This window comes from Branchiostoma floridae, chromosome 19, assembly GCF_000003815.2.
Source record: "Branchiostoma floridae strain S238N-H82 chromosome 19, Bfl_VNyyK, whole genome shotgun sequence".
In the NCBI taxonomy this organism is placed as follows: Eukaryota; Metazoa; Chordata; class Leptocardii; order Amphioxiformes; family Branchiostomatidae; genus Branchiostoma; species Branchiostoma floridae.
Genome location: NC_049997.1, coordinates 13,239,488 through 13,251,016, shown reverse-complemented (window position 1 = coordinate 13,251,016; position 11,529 = coordinate 13,239,488). Strand labels below are relative to the sequence as shown.

The window sequence follows — 11,529 nt, the reverse complement described above, 5'->3', positions numbered from 1 at the left end:
GTTTTTCAAACCTTCATGACCTCTCAGATTCCATAATGAAGGCGACTTATTTTTTGGCCAAACTTTTCTATCCACACGCTTATACCCGTTTTGGTGGTCCCAAATGATGTCATCCATATAATCAAATTGACATGGCCTAAGTAGATCACCAATCAGATTCTTTAAACATGCAGATCACGTACGCTCCTAAATATGAGATTAAGACCAAACCATCGCGGAAACATGGAAGGGGAGATTTCTACATTTAATTTTTTTTCTCTCCAAAACCATACGATATTTGCATTCCTAAAGTACATCTAAAAGTGAGCAAGATTGACCCTAAATGCCCACAAAAAATCTTTTGCGAGCTCGCTATCCATAAACAGTTAACAATACCTTAAAAAAACTAAACGTCGGCAAGTTCACCAAGTCACAACAGTGCCTTGCCCAAACTTTAAGACAAACCCAAGACGTCTGACTCTAGCTAGTACCAACAAAAATGTCTCCTTTGCAAATATTTGTCACCTTCATAGCAGGATTGTCTGTATCCTTGGGAGAAGAAAACGTCTTCACCCACAATGCAGTGTTGGACGCAGAGGGCAAGTTTCACCTGCAATGGTTCTTTGATAAAGAGAGGATCACATTTGAAGTTACGGTGGAAACCAGAGGGTATGTGGCGCTGGGGTTCTCTCCGAATGGCGGCATGGCCGGCTCTGATATCGTGATTGGTTGGATAGAGGACGGACGTGCACAGTTGGAAGTAAGTAACTGCCATTTTTTAAAAAGTAATTGCCATTTTTCAAAAGTAACTGTCATTTTAAAAAAGTAACTGCCATTTTTTAAAAGTAAATGTAAGTGACATTTTTTTGTAAAGTTTGTACACAAACACAGCAAACTACACATTAACACAGAGAAAAGTTTATATTTTCTTGTTTACATAATAGCAAATATCGAGGTTAGAAAACTATCACTGTTAATATGACGAACTTTTTCAACTTTACGCGTATCGATCAACATACCACAAACAATCCGTAGTTTAAATTTTGATTTACAAGAATATTTTTCTAGCCGAAGTGACCTCGAACACAAGATTCACATCAAGCGAAATGTAGAAAGAGTTGAACAAATTTGTTTGTTAGTTTACGAAGCGATACACGATCATGTTCCAAATTACCGATCGCGATAGACAAAATACAGGGAAGTCAAAGAAAGCCAGATGCTACAGTTACGATGTACCGTTACAAAAGCGTTTTTCTTGTTGGACCGGTCCTAAAAAAGCTGATTCTGAAAAAAAAAACGACAACCGTGGACCGTATTTTGGACCCATTAGAAAATGAACAGATTTTATCAGCAGGGTGTAACACGTTTTGGGGCTTACCGGTCCAGTCAAATAAAAATGAAAAAAAAAGACAAGAAGAGAAAGGTTTATAATGACAATGACAATGACAATGATGTTTATGGCATGTTCATGCCCCAATGGGGCTAAATGCATTAAGTTTGATATAAAGTTAATAACGACAAATAAACAATGATATATCCTAATTATAACTATTTTCTACAAGCTTCGCCCCTCCTCTTAAAACATGAGTAAACGAACTTACACAGTTCTTCCAATACGTCATAGTTAGTTGATGTCATCAGATATTTAAACAAGTCTACCTTTGTTAGGTGTGTATATTTCTCTTTTACACGTTTAACATTAACAAGGCTATTACGCATATCATTGTACAGAGAACATTCTAGCACAAAGTGCATTTCATTTTCTATATATCTGACATTCTTATTATATAAGAGAAGTGTTTATACGAAGACAGGCCTTTATAAGAAATGGACCATTAGTTTCAGTATCGCCCATTCACAGGTTCACAATCAATCAATCCTACGGACTTGAACCGTACCTGACCGTACCATACCTAAATTTTCTGTACCGGTACCCACCCCTATTGATAACGTATGTACCGTCCTTGGTACATTCTTCTGAGCACATGGTTTATAGCAGTGACAGGCCGATATCGACCTAGTCGAGTAAAGGTCAATGTCTTGGCTATGTCACTGCAGTTTTTTGCCCTTGACTGAGACTGTTAACGGCCGGCCATCTGCTAATCATCAGCCGGGTACCATTCTCCGCCAGACATTTGTTTATCATTTTGCTGAACTAAAAGTTCAGGCTGTGAATATGGGGGAATGACCAGTATTATTTCTTCTATCTAGAGTTAGCTTTTACTAGCTTTAGACTAGAGTAGACACTTGTTATATTGCATTTTACACTGTTTGAATCTTTTATATTACCTGCCCACGGGCAAGAATTTGCAATAAAACTTGACTAATATAATCAACTAGAATGGGCGAGTTTTATATACCCCAAAAAATGTATGAAGACTCATAATATACTATTAACTAGTATACTAAGGCCACCACTGCGAAGGATATTCTGATAGGTTAATCTGTCCGTCGGTGTTGTTTAAATTAATTTCGCGGTGGCGGAAAAAGGACTGTTCGCTGTGGTTTTAAGTTCGCGGTAGCACCATGCACTGTAGTCTCTTACTGCCATGGAAAAATGTTCGCCGTGGATTTAAATTCGCGATGAAGCGGTTACCGCGAAAACCGCGAGCATTAAACCACCGCGAAAGTTTCTGCATTTACAGTATGTACTAAGCGTTCATACTTAACCCATTTCTCAGGATGTTCAAATAGCCAAACGGCTCAGACTTTATATAGAATTGCACCACCCCCTAACTAACCTGATGAAAATATTCTAAGACAAAAGACATCGTACTTCTAATTCGATGTGCCAATAAATTTGACTCTTTTCAGGACCGCTATGCCCATGGAGAGTCCCAGCCAGTTTTGGACAGCAGGCAGGACTGGGCTCTGCACGAATCGCAAGAGAACGGTACTCACACCACCATGCGGTTCAGCAGAGAACTGCAGACATGTGATCCTTTCGACAGAGACATCAAGGTTGGCCAATGACGAACATACATACCCTGCTTCATACGTATATGTTCTTGAACTAGTTTAACTGTAATTTTCAACACAAAGATTGGACTCAACCAAATTTTCGACTGAACAGCACCAGTCTTTGTCAAAGAATGAGCAATCCACTGCTGCCGTGACGTCACGTTATGCAGATCGAACACGTGACTCAGTGAGCAGTGGATCATAAGTTGCAGGAAGTCTATGGCGCCCACTGTCTCTGTTCAGAGATGGTTGTAAAGCTCTGATGTTTATGTTGCGCAACTTGCATTGTTCAAATTTCTCTCTACTCTAACTGAAATTGTAACGATTTGTATTCATCCGCAGAAAGTCACCACCAGAGTGATTTGGGCATACCACCCTGATGACCCTGACCCGCAGAGGGGTCCACTCTACCACCAGGGACGCCGAGGGACCTCCAGCTTGAATTTACTGGACCCCCCTGCACCAGCACAATGGGACAGTCCTGATGACGTCTTGGTGTTCGATGCTTTAACCCAAAACGTCAGTATAAAGATCATGAGCTCGAGTATACATGATGTAGGTTATTTGTCATGCCAAGTGGCTGAACCTGGAATACTTAACGTTATGTGTACCTGCAGTTTCCAAAAGGCCTGTATTCACCTACAACGTATCATGCCCCTCCAACCCTATCTAAAACTCAGTAAGAGTAATTTTAGTTGTTTTCCTGTTAAGTTGTTGAAAAGACCACAGGAAGAATAGGTACATTATACTTAACTGTATATTATGCTTAATGTTGATCTGAATGAAGTCAAAGTCCGATATATCCGACTGAAAATACAATACTGCGAGGGCATCGCTAAGCCCAACATATGTCACACATAGCCAAAACATGCACCTCCAGACCATGGCTGGGAGTTCTACTGAGCATTTGTAAGCTTCTAGAAGATTTCACTGAAAGCATTTGAACTACAAGTTGATTACCAGACTTTCACAATGTCATCTTTCCACACAGGTACACGTGCCCTCTGATAGCGACACTACGTACTGGTGCTCTACTCACAGGCTACCGCGACTGGCAAGGAAGCACCACATCATCAAGGTGGTATTTCTTACATGTATATAGTTCGTATATAAATACGATATAATTGCGCATTCCTGCAACGAAATACAGACCTCATACATGTACTTGATAATGGTTGTGGATGTAAGAAAAGTTATTTGGCAAGACACGTCACATTTTCCAGGTAACAAAATGAGTAGTGGTATTCTGTGTCCTAAAAGGTTTACTGTGAAGCAGTTCTTTTTCAGATGAAGGCTATCATCCAGCCCGGGAACGAGAGACTTGTGCACCACATAGTTCTCTGGCAGTGCAAGTATGATGGGAACGAGAGTTTATCTGACATTTCTAGCCCCAGGTGCGACACTGTTCGACACGCTTTGAGGTGTTACCGGGCGCGTTTCCTGGTCGCCTGGGCAGTAGGCGGCAATGTGGGTAAAGTTTACTATCTTCTTCGATAAGGTTGTCTGTGTAATAGTGTGTATGCATGTATGTGTGAGTGTTGTGCTGTGTGTGTGTGTGTGTGTGTGTGTGTGTGTGTGTGTGTGTGTTTGAGTGTGTGTGTGTGTTTGTGCGCGCGCGTGTGTGTGTCACATTGTGTATGTGCGTGTATGCGTGTAAGTGTGTGTGTTGTGTTGTGTGTGTTTGTGTATATGTGTGTGTGTATGCATAGCTGTGTATGTGTGTGTATGTGTGTGTGTGTGTGTGTGTGTGTGTGTGTGTGTGTGTGTGTGTGTGTGTGTGTGTGTGTGTGTGTGTGTGACAGAGAGAGAGAGAGAGAGAAAGAGAGAGATGTGATTGCCTTGTTTCCTGTAGGATCTGTACTTGCCGGAAATTGTCGGACTGCCAGTCGGTGATGATGATGGGGATGTGTTACTGATGAGTACTCACTACGACAATCCACATCTAAGAGATGGTAAGTATATAAATTTATATATGTCTTAGCTAAAACATGATTTGCAAAATATCATTCTTCTTGATTCTCACTCTTTAAACGTTACCTTGCGTTAATTGATTACTTTGAAAGGGAAAGGTAAGAACGAAGGATAAAGAACTTTATCTGACAATCAGATTCAACCATTTTATTTATGGGGATCATAAGCGACAATATAGATTGTTGGGTTTGTCTCGGTTCAAAGCATTGTGTGAGAACTTTCGTAAAATAATTTACAACGTCAAAACGGAAAACTGACACGATTACTAGTCGAGCAAAAAGAAATATAGTGACCTGGTCAAATGATACACAGTGGACACGTACTGATAACGACTGCATGTTGTAGATTATGAAAACTTTGTGTCTACGCATTATTGTTATCATTTATCCATGTCCATCGTTATCACGAAATTCTGCATAGGGGGATAATACCGTTATTGTGCTATGGGTGGCAGACTGACAATAGTGGACACCATGCAACTGACGGAATCCTGCCTTAAAAAGTTCCCTCCTAGAATATCTTCAGGCATACTTTTATCTGTGTCCCCAGACCTGTACGACAGCTCGGGGATCCGGGTCTACTACACCCCCGTCCTGCGGGAACACGATGGCGGGGTGCTGCAGGTGTCGGCACCGGCCTGGCCCAGCATGATGATCCCGCCTGGAGCTGAGCGGTTCAACGTGCTCGCACACTGTAGCTCGTCTTGTCTTCAAGAGGTATGTATGGTTTCTTTCTCTCCCTCTCCCCCTCTCTCTCCCTCTCTCTTCCTCTCTCTCTCTCTCTCTCTCTCTCTCTCTCTGCATGTGTGTGTGTGCGTGTGTGTGCGAGTGTGTGTGTATTTGCGCGCGCGCGCGTGTGTGTTTGTGTATTTGCGTGTGTGCGTGTGTGTGTTTGTGCGCGCGCGTGTTTGTTTGTGCGTGTGTACGAGTGTATGTGTGTCCTTGTGTGAGCACATGTGTATTTGTATGTGTGTGTTTCCCACAACCTTTGTTCAAACTGTCACGTTATTTCACGTTTAGGCGCTTCCTGAGGACGGAGTGACTATAGTCGCCAGCTTTCTACACACACATCTTGCAGGTAGGTGATCGTATTTCCTAGATCCTAAAAAATACCTCTTCGTGAATTATTTGCCTCTTAATATCTGTCAGCGTTGATAAATGACTGATTCTAGAACTAAAAGCTCTACTTCCTATCACTACTAACATTTTGCCCTTCATTTGCTGTGAAGACTGCTCTTTATGGCTTATCCTGTGTAAAAGCCGGCAAAAAAGGTAAAAGCAGCATTTTTTATCGTTTGTCATGGTTCAAAGAGAAAGAGGCCATTTACACCATTTACAACATTCCCTCAACCGAGACGGCGGCCGATACCGGCTTCCAAGCACCTTTGACCCTTTGCTGACGTCAAACGTCCGGTTTGGATGTGTGACTTAGGTATTGGGTCATTTCAACTTGATAAAGATCAGAAGACTGATCGAGAGCTTGTTGGTAAGCGCTTTATTTTCTGTGCGGAGATAGAGTTTAAAATTGTAACGTAACGTCTGTCATGGTGTTGACTTCTTCAGGTCGGTCCATTCGAGAGCGCCACTTCAGAAATGGCAAAGAGCTGCGACCAATCAACAGCAACGATGCTTATGACTTCAACTATCAGGTGCTGCATAATTTTTTGTACCACTCCCTGATTGGTTATCTGTGCATGACGTAATTCGGTAAACCGGAAATGACGTACCTTTATTGGAAACTGCAATGGTCACTGTGGAAACAAATCGAAATATTTTTCAATCGAGAATATTATGGAAAAAGTCTTTGTTTAGAACAAACACGAACTAAGAAAGTATATGTTGTTGTCTCTTACAGCAAACAACGTATCTGAAACCTTATGTAAAGTTGTTACCGGTAAGTATTTTTAAAACTACCTCTGAGTCATTACATATGGGTAGTTTACGCATGTGGACTTTTTCTTTTAATTTTTGCACGGATACAGGCGGGATGTATCTCTCGATTTTCATGATTGCGATTGTAAGTGATTGAGTCCATGGTTGCTTTTAAGAAATCCTAGGATATATAAATTTTTCAAAGGTTGAAACACAATGTATCTAAAGTGAGGGAATATAGAGTTACTTTCTATATACTTAAATAAAAAAATTATTTCTGTCATTAAGCTACAGAATAATTTCACATTATCATCACCCAGTTGTAACTTTATTTACCTGTAAAAATTTATTATTTCCAATTTATCTATCCATTTTCCAATGAAGGGCGACACCCTAGTGCTGGAGTGTGGATACGAGACAAAAAATCGTCAAAACATGACTTATGTAAGTAACTCTCTTCTTGGAAAATTTGGAAACTTAATTCAGCCCATCAGCCACCTGCATCAAAATGTAGGCAGTTAATCTTCCTGGACTGTCAGAAACAGAGCGCACAAACAACATAGAATATTTACAGATACAGACTGTATACAATAACTAACTTACATACATAGGGAACTCCCGTTTAAACTTGCACTTTTAGTTTGTGGTTTGTTGCTAGTAGCTAATCGAGTACAAATTAGGATTTTTGATAAATCTATGGGAACGTTTATATCTTGATCCTATTCTAGCATGAAGTTCGCAATAGAACACAATGTTCTTATGGAGAAAAGTAGGGGTGACCAATTGTTGGAAAGGTCGCTTAGTAAGGAATAGAAAGATGAAAACCGCAAAATATTCGGATATGTCCTTGTCGAGATATTCTTGAGCATACGGAGTCTATTTGGGCGCAACCGCTAGCTATCTTTTGGAAACACCGCCTGTCACGGCACCGGGTAGGGACTTAAGACTGCGATTGTAGCTTAGAGTTCAAGTTCCGGCCTGGCAAACTTGGTATGGTTAGAAAGGTCGCTTAGTAAGGAATAGAAAGATGAAAACCGCAAAATATTCGGATATGTCCTTGTCGAGATATTCCCGAGTATACGGAGTCTATTTGGGCGCAACCGCTAGCTATCTTTTGGAAACACCGCCTGTCACGGCACCGGGTAGGGACTTAAGACTGCGATTGTAGCTTAGAGTTCAAGTTGCGGCCTGGCAAACTTTTTGTTCAAATGTTTTATAAACTTCCAGTACTCGATAGCCAGTAATAGCCAACAAAGAAATTCTGTGGTCCAAATAAACCAATACAAAGAGGAAAAGAGTTCCAAGATTTCATACCACCGTAAAAATATCTAAAATTTCTCGTATACCTCTTTTGATTGTAGTTTATTGATTATACATATTTGATCGCTTCCTGTCACTCCACGGTAAACTCCAGGATTGATCGATGACTTACTCTACAACTCATAAAATAATGAATGAAATAAAATACAATAAAACCTGTCTTGTAGGGTGGTCTTGGAACGCATGACGAGATGTGTATGGACTTTCTCCTGTACTACCCAAAAATAGACCTGAAACACTGTGGAAGTGAAAATAATGGTCCGGGCCTGGCGGCATTCTTCGGTGTACAAAACGTCACGTAAGTGTGTGCAAAGACAAACTTATCTTTTTATACGTCGATGAAGATTAGACACCCTGTTTAAGAGATTTACAAAACTGAGTACTATATACATATAGTATATTCCGTATCACCCGAGGTACAAGCCCGACCGCGGAAGGATCACCCGAAGGCCGGAGGGTGATCCGACCCGCGGGAGGGCTGCATGGGACCGAGGGTGATGCGGAATACACCGTGTTGTATTTTATTTATGTCATACCCACCTGAGAAAACTTATACCTTTTGATGCGAAATGCACCAGAAGTTGAGAAAATGTTGTGTCCTTGAACAATAAATTGAAGCAACAGCAATTCTAACGTCCGAATCCGGTATTTGAATTTTCGACAGCACCACACTTGGCCCGCTTAAAATAGTTCGATTTATTCGAATGAAGCCCGTGTGATACAACTTAGAACCCCATGTGATACAGAAAAGTATCACCCGGTCCGGAACACCTGTATCGAACGTTTTCGCGGCCCAGGTATGACATAAATGTAGTTACTGCAAGCAAATGGATATGAATTAGAAACGGCTAGACGTTTCAGGTAGTATCCACTGCCTTTCTTTCTTTCCCCATTGGACTATCTAAAATTGTATTTACTTCCTTTAATATCAATTCATAGTTTTGGGTATAAAACCTGCTCTACAACAGTGGATGCCATCTGGAACGTCTGATCGTTTCGTATACCCATATCCAGTTGCATGAGTAACTACTTTTACGTTTATTTATTTTTGTATGTATTTACCATTTTTATCACAACGCTATGCTGTTCCTTTCTATTTAACTAATTCCGATGGGAAAACATTTTATGAATTTCTTTTCAATCCGCTAGGTACACCGAACGTGACGTCATCATCACTAAGCCCGAGAGCCACCCATTTTTCAACAAGTCTTTACTTGAGGCCGCGCAGGCGCACAGCTGGACAGAGGAGGAGATTCGTGCATTTGAGGATTACACCATGAACATGAAGTACCGCATGGCATGTAAGGGAAAACAGGGTTTTCAGGTTAGCCACACATACGTTTTTTTGTATGGTCTCGCTTCGAAAATATTGTCAAACATTAGAGCTGCTTTGAGAGTTGAATTGAAGGTTTTCTCATAGTGACTAGTTTAAATGCTATGATAGATTACAATGCAATGTTTGTGACGGAAAAATGTCGGTTTCAATTCACACGCAACTTGTGCTTTGTGGCCTCCATCTGAAAACGTTTCCTTACGCCCAAGTTCAACTAGCCGGTGTTATGATTCGGTCCCTAGAAAAGGGGTCCCCTCCAGGCTGTTTTTTCACTTCCCGACGTGACCTCTATGTAGTCTCTGCGACTACCCGGCTTTTTGGGGGTACAGTGGGGTCACAGATTTTTTTTAAGACTCACAGTTAAGTGAATGTGACTTAAAATACCGCCGGGACCTGGCGGGAAAATATACGGCGTAACCTAATCGTGAAAATGCCGAGAGGTACCTCCGCGGTACCCGGCAGTCCACCGAGGCTACGCTCGACGGGCATCGGCGTAAATGTGACCGTGGTATTACAGCCTATATATGTGTTCGGGGATAATTTGGCCCCTTTCATAAAAAGGTCTTCCAGAAGCGTTCTTTAGTCAGGCTGCAAGTTCAAATTGCTCCAATACAAAAAAAAAAAAAAAAAAAATTGGTAAAACATTTTCACCATATTACGCCATGACTGTTTGTTTGTTTATTTATTTTTATCTTACCAGGGTTACATACAGCCATTTTAGGCATTTTTCTAAGTTCCCTGGGGGCGACCCCGTACATACATAACAACATAATAGCAAACGATACGATATCAAATAAAATAAATGGTAATATAGCAAGAACTAACAAAAATTAACACAACTTAGCTAACAATTGGTTAACTAAAACAAATCAATTTCACAACGTAAGCAAAATATAACTCGAAAGCATAATCAAAATGAAAAAAATGGAAATAAATGGAAATTTGCTGTGTAACAGTGAACGGCGCTGTACCATAAGCTGATATACATGTGTTATGAAAAGCTTTTCCATAATTTTTGTTCTTTTCTTTTGCTACACGTTAGGCCGATGGTCAAACCGAAGTCCCGCCAACGTTCGAGCCTCTAATCGAGCCACCGGACGGGAAATGCGAAGAGGATGCCATGGATAATGCCAACAGTCAAGCTGCAGCCGTTTCTTTCGTGTTCCTGGTACCAACTGTCATAATTTGGACGCTGGGTTCAGTGTAACAGTCGTAACGTTTGGATTCTACAGATGAGATACCGTGAAAACCCGCTAGGAGGCCAAAAAGCTGACAGAAGTCTACTCTTCGATGGTTTTCCGAAGGCATCTGAATGATTTTCAATGATATTCAAAGACTTTCAATGATCTCCAACATCTATCAATGACTTCCAAGATATTTCAATGATCTTCAAGGTGTTCCAATGGTCTTCAAGGTATCTAAATGATCTCCAAGATCTTTCAATGATCTCCAAGATCTTTCAATGATCTCCAAGATCTTTCAATGATCTTCAAGATCTTGCAAGGATCCTTCAATAACCAATGACGCAAGGTTTGGGATAGCCACGTGCACTACATGTGCTAGGCATTGTACAAACTATATTATGTTAACATAATGTAAACCGTTTGGACAAAGAGTCCTCTCAATGTAACATCCGACTTTCGAATGAGTGCCAGACGTTCGATTTCCTGCAGTACCTATAAAAGATGCATGGTGACACTCTGTACTTACTTACCAACAGGTTTCACCACTAAAAGCCTGACGAATATCAAGCCTATGTATTTTATGTAACCTGTACTGGAAACCGTATCTGGATGGACTGAATATCTGAATATGCAATCGAGCAAGTTGACGTTGATGTACAATGAACTGCATAACCGAAAAACTACAACCTTCGTTACGTGGAGACTGGAGAGTATTCACGTAACTTTCCACGTAACATGACGAAGGTTGTACTTTTTCTGCTATGCAGTTCATTGTACATCGATGTCAGCTTGAATATACATCAAATATACATCAATAACTTTGATTTTTGTTAATTGTTACACCAATGTAAACTAATGGAGAAGAATATTCAGATGGAAGTTCATATGCGACCACGGTAGTTAAAGCTGT

At 40.8% G+C, this 11,529-nt stretch overlaps 1 protein-coding gene across 1 annotated transcript; it reads left to right on the top strand.

Moving 5' to 3' along the window:
* The first annotated feature begins 438 nt into the window (after positions 1-438).
* Positions 439-11,310, top strand: LOC118407189 (DBH-like monooxygenase protein 1). Its single transcript, XM_035807612.1, has 14 exons — positions 439-739; positions 2,794-2,940; positions 3,283-3,459; positions 3,932-4,018; positions 4,228-4,407; positions 4,793-4,892; positions 5,461-5,627; positions 5,931-5,988; positions 6,474-6,559; positions 6,766-6,804; positions 7,167-7,226; positions 8,270-8,400; positions 9,252-9,426; positions 10,478-11,310. The coding sequence occupies exons 1-14, from the start codon at positions 479-481 to the stop codon at positions 10,640-10,642; spliced, it is 1,833 nt and encodes a 610-aa protein (XP_035663505.1). The 5' UTR covers positions 439-478; the 3' UTR covers positions 10,643-11,310.
* Positions 11,311-11,529: the final 219 nt, after the last annotated feature.

Excerpts from the sequence above, each read along its gene's own strand:
- LOC118407189 (XM_035807612.1), top strand. The coding sequence starts at position 479 with ATGTCTCCTTTGCAAATATTTGTCACCTTCATAGCAGGATTGTCTGTA. Across the intron at positions 2,941-3,282 it reads CTTTCGACAGAGACATCAAG|AAAGTCACCACCAGAGTGAT; the intron begins GTTGGCCAATGA and ends ATTCATCCGCAG. Across the intron at positions 5,989-6,473 it reads TCTACACACACATCTTGCAG|GTCGGTCCATTCGAGAGCGC; the intron begins GTAGGTGATCGT and ends TGACTTCTTCAG.